Genomic DNA, 21,226 nt, shown 5'->3' on the forward strand with positions numbered 1-21,226 from the left:
CCTGACCCGGGGCCCAATGACACCTTAGCTCCATAAGGAGAGAAGGCCTCCCGCCCGCCCTGCTCCAAATATGGTCCTTGTGACCTCAGACCATGACTGCAGATAGCGCCGTCTTTTCTACAATGGCCGTGTACTCTCGGCAGAGCTGAGAGTTTCTGGAACGGACTTAAACGTATGCATTCAAAGAGCGTCGGCTTACGGCGGAGCAGTCACCTTGGGGGGACCACGCAAGGTATCAGGCAGCCCTTGCCCAGCATATGGAGGGCGGGGGTGTACTCCGTGGGGACCTGCCTCCCGATCTATCATACCAGGCACAGGAGGACTGTCTTGAGTATTCACATCTTTTCGTATTGGCCACAAATCAGGTTTAATTTCACCTCACGTTTATTGAGCACGCTAGGCATTTTTCGTGCATTTTATTCTTAAAACAGCCATGTGAAACAGGGATTACTATGCACGTTTCACAAACGATTTGTAATTGAGGCTGCCGCATGATGTAGATGAAGTCGTCCACCTTAGTTCGTTCTTTATTAAGCGTCTACTATCTGCTGGGTATGGACAAGTGCGCCAGTTGCTGCCTTCTTAAATTCAGTCTAGGGATAAAGGCAGAAATTTAAACATGCAACACACCCAACACTACAGCGCTGCAAATGCACAAAGCATTTTGGGAGTGGCGGTGGGGAGAAGGTTTAGTGCAGACTCCAAGCACATGGAGGTTTATGCAAAGGCGTAGCAGGCAAGAAGAGATGGGGTCTGGGGCAAATACAACTAAAGTAGTCCAGTAAGACCAGAATGAAGACATTTGGGTTATAGAGGTAGGCAGGGTTAAATTAGGAACATTTTATCTGAAACTTAACCTAAGGGCAATAGTGAGAAGAGTAATTTTAGAATTGAAAGTAGGGAATGGCACTTTTTTTTTTCTTTAATGGCTGGGGAATAGTGAATGGGCTGCAGAGGGGCAAAAATGAAAGTAGGGAGACCAGCTAGGAGGCTAGTGCAGTAGTCCTTACCCCATCGGTATCATCTAGGCCTGTAAATTCCACCCCTTAAAGGCCTCCCTGAATCAGTCGTAAAAAAATCTCTAAATGCCAATCCAGAGTTTCTTCCTTACTACTGCTGCTGCTTTAGTGTAGGCCATCAACATCCATTGCTCAGAGCAGGTGTAGGCACCTTTTCTATAGGGGTCAGGTAGTGTTTTAAGCTGTGCAGGCCAGATTCTCAACTACTCAAATTTAGAGCCTGAAAGTAACCACAGACAATCAGTAACAAGTGCATCTGTGGTCCAAAAAAATGTAATTTATGGACACTGAAATTTGAATTTCATGCAATTTTTATGTCACAAAATATTTAGATTTTTCAACTATTTAAACTTTTTTTCCCCCAACTATTTAAACATTTAAAAATCATTCTTATTCTTCGCTCATGAACCACTGAAAAATAGGGAGTGACACCTGGCCTGCCAACCCGTGGCTTACAGCACTGCTGTGGCCTCCTAGCCAGTGTCTCTACCTTTCTTACCCTAATATTCCCCATCACAATATCCAGTGTTCTTTTGAAAACATCCATCTGATCACGACACTGTCTTACTTAAAATCTTTTAGTGACTACACCACCCACAGGACTGTCCAGATTCCTTAATGTGGTTGGCAGGACCCTGCATGACCTCTAAACTTACTTCCCACTCTTCTGTCACATTCCCTGTCCAATCTTCCAGGTGACCTTTTAGCCACTGCTTCCTTTGAGCTATCACATACTATTCCCTCTACTTAAAACATTCTTCCTTTCTCCCTTCTCCTTTGCCTGCTTAACTCTTCATCCTCTAGATCTTGCCTCAGATGTTACTAGGTTAGCAGACCCTCTCCTAACACACTGTACTGCACTCATTATATCTTCCCTGCCAGACTATGAGTTCCTGAGGCATCTAGCATAGTCCCTGACACACAATATCTTAATTAATGTGTCAAGTGAATAATGTGATGTAGAAAATGGATTGGAGAAGAAGGAACTGGCAGCAGAGAGGTCATCTGGGCAGCAGCACCAGTAATCCAGGTGAAAAAGGTCTGCGGCAGCAAGTGTGAAGGGAGAGAAGTAGGTGGATCCCGGAGCTGCTGTTCATCTGTTCCAGCTCCAGGTGACTTTTGACTGTTAAAAAGAAAATATTTCCTCAAAGGCAATTCTGCCAACACTTAGGAAATTTAAAAGTGTGCCCCATAGGCTTGAGAGCTTTTCCCCAAAGTGGAGTTACAAAGGCACTTAGAATAATGGCAGCAGCACCTCTGAGAATAAGTAACCTTCCTTATGTAACTGCTTTGAAGGGATGGCTTCTCAAGCAGAAATATAAATTCTGTAATATTTGTCTTTAAAATGTTACTTAGAAGTATCATTACTTACTCATCCAATTACTTCACTAAAGTCTCTCTTCATGCTCAGTGAACATGAAGATGAGTGATTTAAGAAACTCGTTTCCTTGTAGCCCCCTCTCTGCCACTGCAGAGATGGTACGGAAGCACTGGAGGAGAAACAGTTCATGTCAAAATCCATCTCCTGTTCCAAGGTGGGAGCTCCCCAAGCCATGCTAGTCCCCTTGCCACCCTGAGAGCCCAGTGTGGTGACCACAGCTCCAGTGTCTACCTTTAAGTGATGTGAAAGGCAAGTGGTTTCATTCCAAGAATCTCCTCTGCAAAACTTTCACCTTGTCCCCATCTCTAACAGACTCTGGGCCCCAAAACATAGTTGCCTTTTCCTAGAAAGCCCTCCCCACCCTTATCTCCTGGCTAATTCCAACCAATGTGTCAATACTTACCTCAAATGTTGCCTCTTCCTCTCACCCCCAATCTTTCCACTCTGCTCCCATAGCATCTTATACATACCACTATCATTCACACAACAAATATTTATTGAACACTTACTGGCTACTAGGTGCTGGAGACGGCAGTGAAAAACAAAAACGACCAGCTTTCTTGTCCTCATAAGGGCTCACATTCTAACACCACACTGAATCCAAACCATGCCTATCCCCTGTCACAAACATAGGCCACATCTTACTCATCTTTACAGCTTTACAGAAACTGGCAAAGAATGCAGGTGCCAAGTGTAACTGAATTCAACTGAATGGCCCATCATAAGAACATCAGCTCAGGATCCCAGCTGCTCATCCTCCTTCCTCTCTCTTTATAATTCTACCCCGTTTAGTTACTTGAAGATTTCTCCTCCACTAGATCACAACCCTTTCTTCCCCGTGTGCCCTGAATCCTGTTTACTTAGCTAGACAGTTGCAAATATCCAAACTATAGGGCCCTTGTATATCTCACCACCTTTCTTGTCCCCCAGTACACTGAAATGGCACTTTTAGCCTGGTTCTATTTTATCACAGAATTCAGCTCTCTGCTACTCTGCTCTGCAGTAGCCTGCTGCTAGTAGTTATGAGTCATCCCTGCCATGAGCCAGGAGAAAGTAGGAATGGGATAACAGAAACTGCCTCATGAAAGGAATACCAGGGGACTCCCTTTACCTCCTGAACATTACACTCAATGGCATCTTTTTATCTTTTATGTTTTTGTTATCCTTTTATTTCCTTTCAAAACAAAATTTTCCAATGCACGTTACTGTCTACAAGTTATCCTCATCTCCATTCTCTTGTTTGACCCTTTCGACAATGCTGTGAAGTAGTATTATTATCCCCATTTTACAGATGAGGAAACTGAGGCTCTGAATGGGGAAGTGAACATCTCAAGACCTCAGCTGTTTAAAAAATGACTTCGGATTCAAACCAAGATTTTTAACTATTAATAAATGATTTCCACTTCATCATGATCAAGACACGTTCTACCAAATGGTCTCCCATCCAAAAATATCCCAAGCTAGTGACCCTTCACCCACAGGCTCTAGAACTAACCAAAATGAACCTACTGGAAACATAAGGCCCTGGGGCTTTGCCTTCTTTGCCCGATCAGCTTGAACCTAAGAGGGGACTACTACAACTGCTTGTAAATCTGAGGCATCAACTCCACATATCAAGGGCCTGGCTCTGGCCCATGCTGGCCTCTGGGGAGAGTCAGTACTCCTAGCTGGAGCTAAGGAGTGAGGAAACAGGGCTATCATTACAACCATTTAAAAAGAACACAACACACGGTTAAAAAAAAAAAAAAAAAAAAAACCAAAAAAAAAAAAAAGAACAACTTTATTTACAGTTGAAAACTTAAACACAAAATCTTGGCTTCTGAGTCTGTGATACTTCCAAGGTCTTTTGATCAAATGGGGCAGCAGCAGGCAGGGAAGCAAACACAGGGGCCAATCCAGCTTATCTTACTCAAGAACGTCACCCCGAGCAAGGGAAGGCCTGCAATGGCAGATGTGGAGGGTCTGTGAGAGATGGAAGAGAGAAGCAGCTCAGAGGAACGGGGAGGGGACAGTCCATGAGAGAAAACACTCGCAGCTCTCCTCTACACCCCGAACCCTCCTTTCCCCAAAGAGCAGACCACTTTGATTCTTGCCACAGGCCAGACCTTTGGTGCCCCAGAGCAGAGCTGAGAGGTGTGTTACACAGAACCAAGAAAGAAACTAATATGTACGGCCAATACACTGTCTCCTTTATTATTTACCCTTCACAACTCTGTGTAGTATATATTATTTATAATTAAGTGGAGGGAAAAACTAGGGCTCCAAGGGGTTTAATGGCCTGACACTGATGGGGCTTCCTGGTCTACTTGGCTCCGAAGTCTGTGTGCTTTCTGCCAGACCTTGATGGCTCTCTGTGGAGCTCCAGAACAAAGAGCAATCCTTTTCCTTGATTGGTCCCAGGGTTATAAAGAAAGGAAACTCCACACCCTCTGTTTATGGCCTTGGAGTTAGCTGTCCTAAAAGAACAGGGTGAGTACACTCAGTTACTACTGCTCCCCTCCCCCCAAACATGACCACACCCCTCTTCCTCCAGAGCACAGTGGGTCCTGGCATCATACGGCAGGCTCAGACAGAAGTTTAACCCTGGGCCCTCAAGCAGAATGTAAAAAAATGTATAAATGCACTTTGTAAGTTGCATGGTGCTCCGGGACCTAAGCTCTATCACTGACCAGGCACTGTGTTAGTCAGCATGGTCCCTGCCTCAAGGAGTTCTCAGTCTAGAGAAAACCAGACCAACATATTCATGATACACTGTGTTAAATGCTGTAATAGAGAGATGAACCAAGTACTGTGGGTGCACCCAGGAGGGGACCAGGGAATGATTCACAAACTGATGTTAGCTACATGCTTCTGGGAAGGGCTGGGAGGAACTAGGATTAGTTAAAACTACATATATACAGTATGTATTTCTATTATAAAATACATGCCCAGTGTAGAAAATTCAATATACAGGACAATATAAACTGAAAAGAAAGTCTCTTTGCTATTTCTACTCTGCAGAGGTAACCATTACTACCAGTCAGCTATCTATCACTACAGTAATTTCTGAAAGAGTAATTCAAAATAAATAGCATCATGTTTACATAATGTACTACATTTTGACTTTGTCCCTTAATTTACCTTAGAAATCTGCCAACAGATACAGATCTACCTCTTTCTTTTTAAGGCTATATAGTATTCCATGGACGTGATGTATCCCTCTGTGTGTAAGGCCTGGTTACAGGGCAGGGAGCTTCGCCTTTGTACTGGAGGGACTGGAATGGAGCCATTCTCCCCTCCCCGCCCTTTTTAGCTGGCAGGGCTTCTGACTTTCAGTGCAGGGAGCGGTGTTACACACCCAGCAGGCATGCAAATATTTGCTGCCACATCTCTGGTGCTCCCTAGACGCATATTTTCACGTGGAACCTCTGCTCTGGCCCGGACTGCTGCAGTGGACACCTCACTGGCCTCTAGCCTATCCTCCACACTGCTGCTAGAACCATCTTCTGAATAAGTAAAGTCAATTACCGTGTTCTCCTGCTCAAAATCCTTCAGTGGCTCCTACTGGCCTGGTTCTTTTTGGAGGGTCAGGCTACCCTTTGGAATCTCAGGAGCATGATGGACTCTCACCCTAGGGGGGAAAGATGTACACACTGCCTGAAGCTCACCCCCATCCCCAGGTTAACATATGAATACCTCAGCCTGCACTGGATCTCACAGCTGGCCCTGGCCTCCTCTAGCCTCGCCTCTTACAGTTTGCTTTTCTTATCTTCCTGCTTTGGCTATATTGAATTATTTGCAGTTTCCCTTACACTTCCTGCTGTTTCCTGCTTGGTGCCTTTGCTCATGCCATTCCCTCTGCCTGGAATGCCCTCCCCAGTTTTAGCTACCCTGACAAACTCCATTCTTTCATGTACTCAGCTGAAACATCTCTTCTGCGGTCTTCCCAAACACTCCAGGCAGACAAAGGCATTCACTTTCCTTCCTTCGTCTTAAAACCTCCAGTTCAGTGCTTTACTGTACTGTAATTGTCAGTTTCCCCAAGAGACTGTGAGTTCCTTTAAGGCAGGAACTGGGCTTTCCAAGTTTGTTGCCTCATCTGCAGTGTGGGACCTATCTTAATTAATGAAAGACCAGCCCACGTGCCACCAATGTGTCTTTCAGAATCTTCCTCTACAGGAATGTATCACATCTACAGGAAATCCCAGATTGGGGGACAGTATTTCCTAAACCTCAGTCATTCCAACAGCAGTGTCACAGCTCTTACCATATCCACCATCCACAGCTACAATTAATTTTTAACCTACTGACTATGTGAACTCGAATAACACCTCATTGTAAGCTATAATACCTGTAAAACTAGGTGCTGTATAATTATATTTTTTCCTAAGAGACAAATGTTAAAAAACATTCAACCAGCACCACCTAAAGCAGGGTTACCCACATTTCTCTGATAAGAAGCATCTGAAGCAACATAGCATCCTGGATCCTACCTCAAATCCACTCAAACTCTTCAGGGGGGGGATCTGGGAATTAGTAGGTTTAGCAAGTGCCCCTACGTGATTCTCATCTTCAGGGAAATTTAGGAAACAATGAACTAAAGAAAGATCTCTGCTGCTTGATAGTACCAGGCCTGGGGATCACAGGGAGATTAGCAGGGCTGTCAGAGCTCACAGCCACTCTCTTTTCCAAGAGACTCTCAGGTTTTCAAAACAGAGGTTCCACGCCCCACCCCCCACCCGCCCCCCCATGCAGTTGTAAGTAGCCAAGAACCCAGTTCAGACTGGGTAGGAGAATCCTGAGGCCCGAAGTTCGTTTATGTATACCTAATCAAATTCAAGGTAAAAAGCTTTCACAGGACCCACTGAGATAAAACCGAGGTTACTATACCTAGAGTTATACAGAAAACTTCATTTTCACTAAAACCAAAGTCAGGACCTAAGGTAAAGCACAAAAGAAGTTGTGGAAGGAAGTTCTTCACAGGGAGGCACAGTTGATCAAGTGACTTCACCTATCTTCTTCTGTCTCCTTCCTATCTTCTATTTCCAGTGACTAGGCACAGGCCTTAAATGCATGATTAGGTGATCTCTTGATTTGAATGCAGTAGATTCCTGCTGGACCAATGCCACCAAGAGATTATCTCCTCCTGGGTCTTTTCTGATTGGAATATGGTGGGTTCTCAATTAAAAGACAGACTGTTATTCCCCTGTAGCCTTGCCACTCCAAGTCAGCATCAGCATCACCTGAGAGCTGGTTAGAAATGCAAAATCTTACGTTGCATCCAGACCCACTGAATCAGAACCAGCACCTTAACAAGATCTCCTGGTGATTCATATGTACATTAAAGTTTGAGAAATACTGCCTAGTAGGACTTAAAAACATCATCTACACTGGCTGTCAAGCATTATTCTGCCCTCAAACAACCTGAGGGATCTGAAATACTCCTTTAGAAATCAGAGACGCTTGTAACTTCACAGCTGGGAAGAAACATGATGAAATGATACCATACTCCCAAATCTTTTACTTAACTTTCCTTACTTTCTCCCAAATCCATTACTCAAAAACCCAAAGTGGGGAACCCATCTGTGGAATGCCTTAAGGTCAGACTGCCACCTAGATTCCCTAACACCTTAAAACCTATGAGTTTTTTTGTTTGTTTGTTTTTTGCGGCATGTGGGATCTTCCTGGACCAGGGCATGAACCCGCGTCCCCTGCATCGGCAGGCGGACTCTCAACCACTGCACCACCAGGGAAGCCCGAGTTTTTAACTTGGTAAAGTTAAATGAGATAATTAAAGTAAGGTTCTTAGCTCAGAATTTGAACACAAGAAATATTCAATAAGTGATATAACTGCTTTTACTGTATTGTCTCTAAATATAAGCTATGAAAGATTTAATTCTGAGCAGGTCAAGGTTAGAAGACTAAATTGGAGGTGCCACATGTGGCTCTTTAAATTTAACTAAAATTAAATAAAAGTAAAAATTCAGTCCCTCAGTCACACCAGTCACATTTTTCCAGTGCTCAACGGTCACATGTAGCTGGAAGCTACCATAATGGACAGCACAGATACAGAACATTTCCACCACCACAGAAAGGAATGCCTACTGGAAAGTTCTGGTCTAGAGGGCCTCTGGAGCATCAAATGTCCTCCATGGAATTTGTTCTGCTTGGGGTTGTAGGCTAAAAGGAAGGGCTTATGGGGGCAAATGTTTACGTGACCTTTGCTAATAGTGGGTGAGGAGAGGAGGGCTGATGATCGCCCACCCTCAGAAAACAAACTCCTAACATGTATTTCCAGTAACTTTCTGTAAGGGTCTCAGAAAAATAGAGAAAAGGCCCTAAACATAAAAGGATTTCTGAATTTTATTGTTTTTGTAATCTTCTGTCCTCTGGTGGTGATCAGTGGTCACTCTTTGGAAGGAAAAGGACTTGTGAGCTCAACTTTAGTTCAGCCAAGAAATGAGTAGGAGAGTGGCCAGCAGCAAGGGCAGGGGGAAAGCACGTTGAGCCTGGGGCCCCTAGTACTGGCAGGAAAGAAAGCTCAGAGTGTCAACTAGGCCTGAGAAGGGAGCACTTGGCTGAACAAGAGAGTCCACATGAGCTTCCAGCACACACTTGTGCATTCCTGCCCTGGCATTTGCTCACACCAGTTCCCTGCCTAAAATGCCTGACATTCTCCCTCTCTATTAACTCATGTAATAAATTTTAACTGAATGCCTGTAAGTGTCAGATGCTGTGAACACAAAGTAAGTCACAGATGGAGGTATACACAGTCATTAAGATGGTCTGGTATTTGACTAGATCTCCATTTGAAAAAAAGGCAGAGTCCAGAAAAATAAATTCTAGATAATTTTGCAAGTATACAAATAAAACTATAGAAACATTAGAAAAAATACAGAAGGCATTATGATTGTAGTAAGAACCTTCTTAAACAAGATGAAACACAACACAAGGGAAAAGATTAAAAATTTTGATCTCATCAAAATTTAGAGCTTCTGTTTAAGAAAGGATATCACCAAAGTTAAACCCACTGCCAGTTTTTTCTTAAAATATATTCTAGACAAAATGGTCAAAACATGTAAAGAACGAAGACTCAGAATGTATAATTATTCAAATCATTAAGAGAAAGGTAAAATAAAATATTTGCTACAAACATCTTATAGCATATTATATCAGTTTTGTTTTGTTCAAATACAACAGAGTTTTACATGAATGGAGGAGGAAAACTTTTCCAGACATAAGATCAAATGGAAATAAAGTGATGAACAAACAGTATGATGCCATTTAGGAAAAACAAAACCTCCCAAAATTAGATGGGCAAAGAAAAGGCCCTATGGACATACATCAAACTGATGAACAAGTTACCTCTGACGAGAGCAGTGGGATGGGGATGTGGCTGGGGGTGAGCTGTTAAGGGGAGGGCCTTAACTGTTTTCTGGGAAAATTTTCATACATTTCAGGAGATGATGTTGCTTTCATAACTAAAAATAAACAATCAAATGAAATATGTGAACCTGGAATGGATTTCTTGTTTTAGAGCTAAAAAAAGTTACTTTGTGGACAACTGAGGAAGTTTGAGCATGTATATTAGACAATACTATTGTGATTATGCAGGACGCTCTTATTTTTAGGAGTCACTTGCTGAAGTATTCTGGGGTAAAGTGTCAAGAAGTCCTCAACTTCCAGATGGAAAAGAAATGAAGAAAGGGAAAGGAAGGAAAGAAGGAAGAAGAGCAGGAGAGGAATGGAAATGGGAGGAGAGGGAAGAAGGGAAAGAAACAAATGTCAAAGTAAAATGATAAAACAAGAATGTTAAACATTGGTGAATCTAGGTGAAAGGTAGATACGTGTTCAATGTACTACTCTTCCAACTTTTCTGCAGGTTTGAAAATTAAAGAAAAAAAGAAAAGAAAGGCAAAGCACTACCATCCTTTACCCAGCTGGAAGTGATCCATTTCTTTCTTGAACTCTTATTAATCCTTAACAACATCACTCATATTACTAGTGATCACCTCTGAGAATGTGTTTTATTCTCCATAAGCTCCTAAAGGGTGGAGGCATCTTTCAATTCTTTCCCCCATCCCCATGCTCAGAATGGTGCCCAGCACAGAGCAGGCAGTGAGTGACAAGACCGGGTAGGAAGTGAGTCTATGTAGGCTGAGAAATGTGTCACATTCACCTATGAGGCTGGCAAATACGAAGTCAGGGGCTGGAACCGCAGCGTCGGTTCTGACGAGAGGCATGATAGGGGTGTCTCCTGGCTGCCCAGGCTGGTCCCAGAAGGGAATGACCCAGGGATGGAGCCAGGTCTTCATAGAGGGACTACTAAATGGAACTAGAGTCTAAGAGTGCTATCAGAAAGTGCCTGATGGTGTTCAGGTTCATACTTTGTAAACTATAAAGTGTTAGAAAAGTAAAGTGTCCTACCAACCCTTTCTCTTGTGATGCTTATGGTGACCCGAGGAGATACGTATTATCACCATTTGGCAGATGAGAAAACAGGCTCAAGAAAGGGAATTGACTTCTCCCAGGGCACGCAGAGGGGAAATGGGCTCAATCCCGTGTCTTCAGGTCTAAAGTGCTTTCCACTAGACCAGCTGCCTTCTCTGGGGTCCTGACTCCTGCTCAAGAAAGACACACTTACCTGATTCAGTCTTCCTCTGGACTACATCTCTCCACACTGTGAGATCACCACAGGCAGCTTGGGTTTATTGTTGGGGCCTGTGGGAACATTCTAGGAGAGAAAGCACAGTGGTGACTCCTCCACTCAGACACTCCCCCGCCACACACTTACTGATGCCTGCAGGCCCCTAGGCTAAGGACTCAGAGCTTACAGGCTGATCTGACAACAGTCTGTAGCCTAGCAGACAGGGGAAGAATATAATACATATCAAAGAGAAAATGTACAACATTTAGAAAACATCAAACCCATGACATGTAACAATGTAGTAAGTCATAAGAGAGAGTTGTATACAGGGTGAGGAAGCAACTAAACTGCTGCTTGCACAGGCCAGGGAAGGATTCACAGAACAGGGGATATTTGAGCTGGGCCCAGAAGGATGGATGGGATCCCACCAGGAGGAAAAGAAGGGAGAACACCTCGGTAGAGGGAACAGCCAGAGCAAAGACTTGAGGGCAGGAAGGAGCAAGAGGCAGGGACGTGTATGCGTGTTTAGAGGGCTCGTAGCCTGATGGGACTAGAATGCGGAAGTGGCAGTAGCAGAAGGGGTCGTGGAGAGGGAGGCAGGGACCCGATCATGAAGGACCTTGAGTAAAATGCTGAAGAGGATTTTCTCAACTAGATGGAGGAGACAGCAGAGGCCAAAGCTCAGTAGGCACCGCACCGGAGAGGCTGAGGGCCCAGAACCCTTGGGAGGTACATGATCTCTCCTCCCTCTCCTCCTCCCTGAAGCTGGAGGAGTGAAGCCTGGGCCTAACCAGAGCCCACTCACGGTTCTCCCGCGCCTCGACACTAGTGAGGTAGTACTAGGCCAGAATGGCTGAGAAAGAGGAGATCGAAACAGGACTCACCTCAATCTTTCTCATCACCAGAAGTCCATCGATGATTTTTCCTGTAGAAAGAGTATGAGCTGGACTTTATTACTCTCGTTTGCACAGTACTTTCCAGCCTCCAAGGCCCATTCTCAGCCATTATCTCATTTGATCCTCAGACTAACATCAGAAAATTAATATTCAGTGGAAGTGAAATGTTGCCCAAGGTCACAGGTGGTAAGTAGCAGAATTAAGGCTCAAAACTAGGTCTGAGCAATTGCAAAGCTCCACTATACCATGCTGCCTCTGTGTGGTATTTCTTAAGTACTACCATCTCCCCTCAGACACACCTATTGCCCAGGTGGTTACTCACTACATCAGATGGCCCCTTCGTCCTCCCCTCTAGCTCTCTAACCACAAATCCTCCCCACCTCCCATGGCTTCCACCTTTCCTACTACTACCCAGGGCAGTTACACCTGATGAGCACTCTTGGTACAAGAGTCAGGGGACCAGTTCCATAGAAGTTCCACTCTGGGTGAATTGGGCTTGGACTAAGACAGGAATAGGACTCACCAAACACCACGTGCTTCCCATCTAGCCAATCACACTTAGAGCAGGTGATGAAAAACTGGCAGCCATTGGTACTGGGACCACTGTTTGCCTGATAGAAACCAAATATATTTGCAGTGAGTTTTCCTGGCCATGTTAGCCAAAGGACAAAACTCCCCAAAAGAGCCTGTAGCCCTGAGTCCTCCATGCTTTCTTTCAGCAAACCTGACTGAGCATCTACTATGAGCTAGGACCCAAGGATACAGAGAGGAACAGAATACAGAGAGGAAGAGAATACACAATTTCTGCCCTCCTACAGTGTGAATTTTTATAATGGGAACAATTGATTATAGAACCAGATTTGCTGTATTTATTCCAAAACCAGTAATAACTGGATTACACTTACAAATTAGGTGCCAGCTGAGAAAAAGCCTGTTGCCTGTGCCATAAGCTACTCTGTCTGAATGACTCTGTACTGTCCCTTAACAATGGTAATAAGAAAATTTAAGGGGCAAGAAGCTGCTATGCTAGTGCTATGCTAGAAAAAAAGACTACATTTAATCAATGACATTTGCTTTTTACAGCTACACCCAAATCCTTTATTATTGAATTTTACCGGTAAAAGTTTTTTTTTTTTTTTTTTTGGTAAAAGTTTTTTAAATCAAGAATTTCAAATTCTTCAGCCATATCCCTTCCCTTTCCTCCCTTGAAATTGTCTTTATATCATTATATTTCACAATACATTATAAAAGAAGTCTATAATTACAACGCAAAGCAATCAGCAAACCCACATCACGTTTCAGCAGCACTGCCTTACCACAATGTCTGTGTAACTATGTGAGTATTCCAATGCATATTTACATTATTTTGGAAAAAAATTAATGGAAAATGGAAAACTGAAAGAACTAGTGCTATTAAGAGCACAGGTCTCATCAAAGTAATAATACAGAGGCAACACTGGAAATCATTAGATAGGTCACTAGCCTTAACTGGATGCTTAATGGAATTAAATTGGTTGAGTCTGTGTTCAACACTGAAGGAATAAAAATGTCTATGAAATACATTAAAGACATTGTCTAGGGGTAAGCTCTAGTTAGGGATGTCACATTATACTTTAGAAATTCCCCATGCGAGACAAGGCTGTTTGGGGTTTTTGTACATGTATGCAGGAACATCTCACATATGAAAGCAAGGGACAGCCTGAGCCAGTCAGAATAGACCTACACTCTGGAATTGCCCTGAGGAGTGGAATTGACCACTCCTCAGTGGTCCCAATTCTTCCTTCCTTCCTCCCTCCCTTCTTTCTGTTTCTTCTATCTATCTATGTATCTATCTTGCTGCTCAATGTATAAACATTTACTAGCAAGCAGACAGCAAAACAGTCAGACAACATGTGTTTTTAGCTCAGGGAACTCCCTGCCCTTAGCCACTCACTTATCCATTCTTCCAGGAAGGATAGCTTACTGGTTTAGGGAATAAGCTCTGGAGCCAGACGACTGAGCTTGAATCCCAGCTCCATCACTGACTGGGATCTAGTTTAGCCACATAACCTCTCTGTGCCTCGGTCTCCTCATTTGTACCTAGCTCAAAGGAATAACGAGAGAAGTAAAATGAATTAATGCAAATAAAGTGTTGTTGAGTATGTGCTCAACATTAGCCTTTATTCTGATTATCTTTCAGTCATTCATCAGTATCTGCTCAGCACCTTGCTATATCAGGTATTAAGGCTTGGAGATCAATGAGACTCAGTCCCTGCCCTTGAGGAACGCATTATTTAGTGGAGGATGGAAGCAAAAACAATTATGCTACAAGATGTGTGACAGCACAACTTAACTAGTGTCAGCCTGAAGGGAGCAGAGACCAAGGCTTCCTTGCATTTTCTGACTCCTCCCCAGATGCTAACATAGTGGCATGCAGTCCTCATGGCGATGATCCAAGCCCACTTAAGCCACTTCTGCACACTTTACCCATGCTTGCCCAGCCTCACTTTCCTAAAAGAGACTTGTACACTCTTTGCTATGCTAGGCGCACCCAATTATTATCGCAGCCTCCTAACTGGCTTCTCTGCCCTACCCTCTCCACTCCTGTCTTCCATTCACACTGCAACCAGGGTCTTTGTTTTAAAACACCAAGTTGATCAGCCCTGCTCAAAAAAGTGCATGGCTCTCCATATCCTATAAAATAAGGTCCACATACCTCATCCTTATTCTGTCATTTAAAGCCCTACACCCACCTGCCTCTCCGGTGGTCTCTACTAGTCATTCCCTTCCCCATTCACATCACTTTCCTCACTTTCTGTCCCTTGCCCATGCCACCCTGCTATTTCATGGTCACACATCTTTTGTCTAGGCAGTTTGCTTGACTTGAAATGCCATCTGGTAGAGAACTTCTTTGGATCCTTGCAGCAATTACTCTCATTCCTTGGGGGCCTCACAGTACTTTTACATACACTGAGGTACCCTCCCCTTATTACACTGATGGCATGAATTATACTATACTGGACCCATCATTCTGCATGTGCGATTCCCCCACTAGATGTTAAATGTCACGAGGCCAGGGATCAGGCCCGTATCCTCATGTCTTACCATGAGGCCTGAAACAGTGTATGTCAACAATCTTTATTTGATGAATGGCTGAGTAGATGAATGGAAGAGTGGGCAAGCAGGACAGAGAATGTGTGCATGTAAATATTGTGTCTGGGGGAGTGAGACTTGGCACACTGACAGAAGGAAATGGATGATGACAGGAGGGAGGGAGAGGCTTGAAGAGTGAAAGAGAAGCAAGGTGGGAGGGGGAAGGGGAAATGAGGAGTGAGGGGTGAATAAGGGCAAGTGAAGGGGGGAGCGAGTGGGGGTGTGTAGATGAGGGGCTCAAGGAGGTGGGCAGGGGGACGGTGAAAGGGGAATGAGATGGGTGAGTGGGGTTATAAATGGGAAGGAAGGGTACTGGGATGGGGAAGGAGGAGTGGTGAGTGAGCTGAAAGGGGTGAACAGCCAGAAGGCAGTGTAAAGGAATGGGTGCTGTGCGAGTTCTGGTGAGTGGTGTGATAGGGGCGTGAACACTGGGTCTTGAAAGCACAGCTGGCTACATTCTAAGCAGCAAGGCTGAGTGCCCAACCACACGTTCTGGCTCAAACAAAGTAAGAAAACACACATCAGAGTTCAATTTTGGCTCCCCAGCCTGCTAGTGGATCCAGCCCAACAAAATCAAACCAGATTGAGGAAAGAGGTGGGCAGTCCAGAGGTGAATCCTGGGTCAAGCAAGGGAAGGAAAGCATTTGCTTCCATCCCAAGAAACAGCACTGGGCCTCAAGAGTGACCCAGAAGTCAGCTGGCTATAAATCTAGCCCAAAACCTTGACTGGTCCCAACTTACCATGGAAAGCAAGCCTGGAGCTGAGTGTCTAAGCTTAAAATTTTCATCTGCAAATGGCCCCCGGTAGATACTGGCGACTCCAGTACCATCTCCCTGAGCAGAGAGAAGGGAAGTGTTAGCCACTTGTGAGCACTGGCCCCTAGAGCCCAGAGGAAGCAGTTGCTGCACCCCAAGCCTCACTGCTTTAATGTCCTTTTACTCCTGCAGGTCACTTTGGGAGCCACACCTCTTTGACCCTATCTTGCAATCAAAGCAAGCCCCATCCAAGGGACGTGCAGCCCGCAACCTGGCCAGGGCATCTCAGAGGCTGGAAAAAACAACAGGTCACAGCTGGACCTCTAGAAAGGTAAAGACAGGCTAAGACACAAGCAAAGCACAGGACAGCAGTACAGTGACCACATACATAATCGATGCATCGATGCCCTTCCCAAAGACTCTCATGCCTGCAGTCATCTAAGAGAATCTATTTAACTGTCTATGGCTCCACTCCCCCAACTATGCAGGTGGGTGGGCTCTTGGAAGATCTATCATTATTGAGCTGGGGAAGTCACTTCCTATCTCTGAGCCCCAGTTTCCTCAACTATCAAGTGAGGATGCAATCACCTACCTACTCCTTATACCATTGCCATAAAGATCCAATTAGTGTTTATGAGAAAAGCCTTTTGCAATCCATACAGCACTACGTAAACGTAAGCTATTATACCTTTAACTCCACATAAATATATACATACATACATACATACAGAAGGAAAACACGTTTATTTCCAATTTCCCAATAAACCTAGAGAACAGAACAGTTAACCACATCATTCTCTATATAATCATACTATCTACTGCACTCCAGAAGCCACAGTAGGGAAAATGACAAAATTAATTTGTAGGGCAAACAAGAGAAAGCAACTTAAATCTTCAATAACAGTGGGTTGATCAAATAGATTCATTGTTCATAACGGAATATTAGGTAACTATTAGAAAGACTGTTTTGGAAGAAGACAATGACAAGGGAAATTGCAGACAATTATCAAGCACAAAAATGTTAAAACACACATATGATCTTAAGTCTGTTAAAAATAATATTTGACACACATATATATGCAATGATAAGACAGGCAGCTAAAACTAAAATGCCAAGAGTATATTCCTTGGGAGGCGAGATTCCTTGAGATGATTTATTTTCATTTCTGTACTTTTCTTTTGCAATCAGAAAAAAAACCAAAAACAAATATTATTAAAACAAACAAATATTCTTGGTCCAACTTTAGAAGGTCTCAAATCCTGCTTCTTCTGCCTCTTGCTCATTCCATTTTTTTCTGCCCTAAGGGTAGCTCTGAGTAATTGCTTCTCTCTGAGGCTCAGCCTTCTGGCTGACCAACTGCTATCTAACCCTGGGGCTATCAGTTAGTGATCAAATGTGCCTGGCAAAGATTCTGGCAATGACCCGTAAGAAGTTGGTCCTGTCCCTGCTAAGACAATATGGCAATATAGGAGCCTATGGGAAGAAAGGAAAGAAGGCAGAGAATAGCTTCTCAGCCCTCTTACCAGCCAATAAAAAAGTATATGGTCACCCCAATCCCTACTATGATCAGTTGTGACCAGGTGTTGCAAACTTAAATGCCTACAGGGGCAGATGACATAAATAAGGGAAGCAAATGGTTTAATAATAAGGACACACCGTGCTAAAGGGAGCAGTTACTTGACTCCAACCAACTGCTGCTGCATGAGAAACACAGGCCTCACGTACCCCTACTTTCCATACGTTAAAGAGAAAATTTTTCAGTTAAAATCTCTCAGTTTTGCGACATCAAACAGATAAAATAAAACATATCTGTTTTTGATTCAGCCCCAAATTTGCCACTTTGTAAACTTACCTAGATAGGAAAGAGAGATCTTAAAAAACTCCTGAGAGTCAAACTAAATTTACATATAAAGGAGAAAGAATGTCTCCCAAATCTATGAAAACAGCATCACGACTAACCAAATGGTATTAACAAGAAAGATCATGCAGAGAAGTGGGTGGGTAAGGAGAACAGTGGGCTTAAGAAAGCGTAAATGTGGTTTACTCAGCACCTTCCAAGGTTGGAGGAAGCGGAGGAGGCTTGATACGGGGATATATACAGTCTCGTCACAATAAAGTCATGCTTAGCAGTGAAGGATTAGTTCATTGGGCTCTCCCAGTGGCTAGGGAAAACATCCTTCCAGAACTCTCTTGCTCTGATTCCTTTCCCACTAGTGAACTTCTGATTAAAAACAAAACTCAGCTTTCCAGAAGTGGACAGAAAAATGGGGCATAAGCATTTAGCTCACTGGAAAGGGACTTAACAACCATTTAGAAAAAACAAATTACATCCGATTTCTAGCTAAATTCTATGTGACCAATTAATTTGGGTCTGTCATGGATCATCTACTGGTATGCTGGAAAAGTTCACTTTCTGGTCCTAAAAGGCTGAGATTTGGAAGTCAGTGACTCAAAGTGCTGATATCTGTCATCTAGTGATGCAGTGAGTAGTAGCCATCGAAGGACATTCCCATCCCCACCCTCTCCCCCATCAAACTTGGCCATTGTTCTCAGGCCTTAAGACTGGGTCCCTGAAGTAAAAACAGCAGCAGCTGCAATAACAACAAAAAAACCAAACCTACAAGTCCTTAATAGGCTAGGAACAATACTTACATTAACAAAATCTCCACCCTGAATCATGAAATCTTTTATGACCCTGAAACAGAGAACAAAGCATCCTGAGAGAAGATTCTGCAGTTTAGGATAACACTGATTTCAAAATATAATGTTTACCACTTTGGCTTTTAATAAGTCTTCAAATCAGTTGCTGAGTTCATAAAAACATCCCTTCTCAAGATCTAAGAATTATCCTCCGTTTCGTTTTCCTAAAAGCCCCCCAGTATGGCTTGCCAAAGGCCTTACCTGTGGAAGGTGCTCCCTTTGTATCCTATTGGAACCCCATCTTTTCTATAACCAAAAAGAAAGAGACTTGGAATGATGACAGGTAATCATAGGCCTTTCCAGTTTACCACACACCTGAACCAAAAAGACTCTCCTAAAGATGGTCAGAGAAGAGAGGTAAAGAAGACAAATGAACAGAGGATAGACCTGTGGGGGATTACCTTCTATTACTGCCACCAGCAATCATTCAAGGCCTGCCGGTGGTCCCCCAATACCTTCACTGCAGCCCCAGGACACCCCTCAGGAGAAAGCAGAGAACTCAACCACGTCTGAGACTGACCTGAATTCTCCAGTGCAGAACTGCCTGAAAGGGAAAGGAGTGAATGATTCAGTCACCATGGCATCACAGCTGTGAGCGCTCCTAACCTCGGAGGGGAGGGCACAGGCATCGGCGCTAGCAAGCCCACCTACAGGCTAGTCAGATGTCCAGACACTCAGGCATACAGAGTAACAACATAAATTGACACGGGAACAGTCAAGACTATTCAGAGCGATACCCAAAGGAATCAGATCTCAAGGGCAGTGAGTGGACGGACAGAGGCAGGCAGACGATTCCACAGACTGTGGCCCAGGTTCTAGTTTAGTTAATCCAGCAAAGCTGGAACATCTCCTTACCTAAAATTCTCGGCCGTCTTAGGCACAACGTCTGCAAAGAGCTCGATCTTCATGCGGCCAACTTCCTGCAACCGGCAGGAGACGGTCAGAAAGCCCAGTCCAAGCCCGTGAAGGTCTCCCGAGCAGGGAACCCTCCCTCCCACATGCCGCTTGGTCTCTCCCACTTCCGCCTCCATAGCCTACGCTAGCTTTCCACCCAGTCCCTCCGCAAGCGGGGCGCCACGACGGGCAAGACTCCTCCTCTCTCTCCCTTCCTCCCCAACCCCGCCCCGCAGGTCGGTAGGTTCTGGTCCAATTTCACTTTCTGGCTTTCCGAGTCCGTTACCCCTGGGGAAGGGATGAAATCTGCCTGTCAGACCCCGTGCACTTTCCCTTCGGCGGTGGGCTGGGTGGCTGCCAGGACCTCACCTGGCCGCCAATGCTGACATCAAAAAACACCACGGGATTAACAGGGCTTGAATTTGCCACCGCCATGGCTCCGACCCGGAAGCAGAAGTCAGGAGCGCGGGGTTACGGCGAACCTAGTCCCTGCTCTGAGGGTTTCGTCTCCGGCGGAGGCGCAGGAAAAGCCGACCGAGGCCAGGCCCCGCCCCCGGAAGTTCTCCGCCTCCAGCGCCAAACTGGGCGCTGCGTGGGTGGCCAGCGCCTCCTTCCGTACAGACCACCCGGATGTCAGCCAGCTGTTAGTTCACCTGGCTCTCCCTGGGTGCTGAGCCGGGCGGAAAAACTGGGCATTTATTGCTCAAGGTCAACGGACATCCTACTCACTTGGCTACACAAAGTGCAGTACAAATTATTCTCGCTCAGGCTAGGGGGCTTGGACTAGGCAGTCTTCAGGGTCCATATCAGCCTTTGAAATTAAGACCTATGTGAACCGTCATACGTGCGGTTTTCTACCCCTGTCCACTAGTGTGGAGCCCCACGGAAGCAAGAACTGTGTTCATCCTCAGCGTTTAGAACAGCCTGGCATATCAAGCTTGTTCAGTAAGTACTCAGCACTTCCTTGAAGTCAGGACGCTAGGATTTTAATTCCAGTTCTCACACAGGCTTCCGCTTTCGTCACCTCCAAATCATATACCGCAGAGCAGCTAGAGCTTTTAAAATAAATCTGCTTATAAATCACTGCTGGTTCCCCATATTTAGCATAAAATCTAGTTTCTTACATAAAAGGCGTACCTTACATTATCTGGCCGTCACCTTCTTGGGACTCTGGCCTTCTGTTCCTCGAGGTCATGGAGTTCCCATACTCTCTTTAGGGCCTTGGTACTAGCTGTTAACTGTCTTTAATATTCTTCTAGATCTTAATGGGGATGGGGAGTGGTCTTGTAGCTCAGGTCTCAGCTCAGATGTCACTCAGGAACATTGCACCCAATCTAAAGTAGCCCTCCGTCACACTTTCAGATACATTACTGATTTATTTTCTTCATTCACCATCCAAAATTTTATGGTTTTCCCACCTCGCCTGCAGCCTCACACACATTTAAGTCCATGAAAATGAAACCAAGTCCCCCTAAACCTGGTTCCTCTGCCAAGCTTATGAATAACATATCCAAACCTTTATTCCCTTTCTTGTCCACCTGTTTCCATGAAGACTGAGGAGTACCAAAGAAAAGGCGGGACCGAAACTGAGTAGGACCCTGCAGGACACTCCCGTGTACAAAACCCTTTCCGTGTACCCTGTTTCTTGTTTGTAGAAAAAGGCTTCAGCCTCCCAGACCTTCCCTGAGTTACAAAGAGCAGATTCAAGCAGATACTAATTAAGGAAGTGAGAGAATGCAGAAACAAAGGAAAAGCAGTCAAAACGTTATAGTTCGATCACTTTGCTGCACACCTGAAACTAACACAACTTTGTTAATCAAC

General features: G+C 44.5%; 1 protein-coding gene across 7 annotated transcripts; it reads right to left on the reverse strand.

Moving 5' to 3' along the window:
- Positions 1 to 339: 339 nt before the first annotated feature.
- PPIH (peptidylprolyl isomerase H) lies at positions 340 to 19,917 on the reverse strand. Of its 7 annotated transcripts, none has more exons than XM_030867262.3 (10): positions 19,775 to 19,917; positions 19,367 to 19,431; positions 19,032 to 19,055; positions 18,713 to 18,757; positions 18,464 to 18,506; positions 15,796 to 15,888; positions 12,446 to 12,533; positions 11,911 to 11,951; positions 11,024 to 11,113; positions 340 to 593 (listed from the first exon to the last, which is right to left on the reverse strand). In XM_030867262.3, exons 1-9 carry the CDS (start codon positions 19,838 to 19,840, stop codon positions 11,045 to 11,047), a joined length of 534 nt encoding a protein of 177 aa, XP_030723122.1. In that variant the 5' UTR covers positions 19,841 to 19,917; the 3' UTR covers positions 340 to 593; positions 11,024 to 11,044. The 7 variants fall into 7 exon arrangements, with proteins under 7 accessions (XP_030723122.1, XP_060162843.1, XP_030723104.1 ...); XM_060306860.1 differs by lacking the exon at positions 340 to 593 and adding an exon at positions 600 to 2,142; XM_030867244.2 differs by lacking the exon at positions 340 to 593 and adding an exon at positions 4,161 to 4,339.
- Positions 19,918 to 21,226: the final 1,309 nt, after the last annotated feature.

Source organism: Globicephala melas, chromosome 1, assembly GCF_963455315.2.
Source record: "Globicephala melas chromosome 1, mGloMel1.2, whole genome shotgun sequence".
Lineage (NCBI taxonomy): Eukaryota > Metazoa > Chordata > Mammalia > Artiodactyla > Delphinidae > Globicephala > Globicephala melas.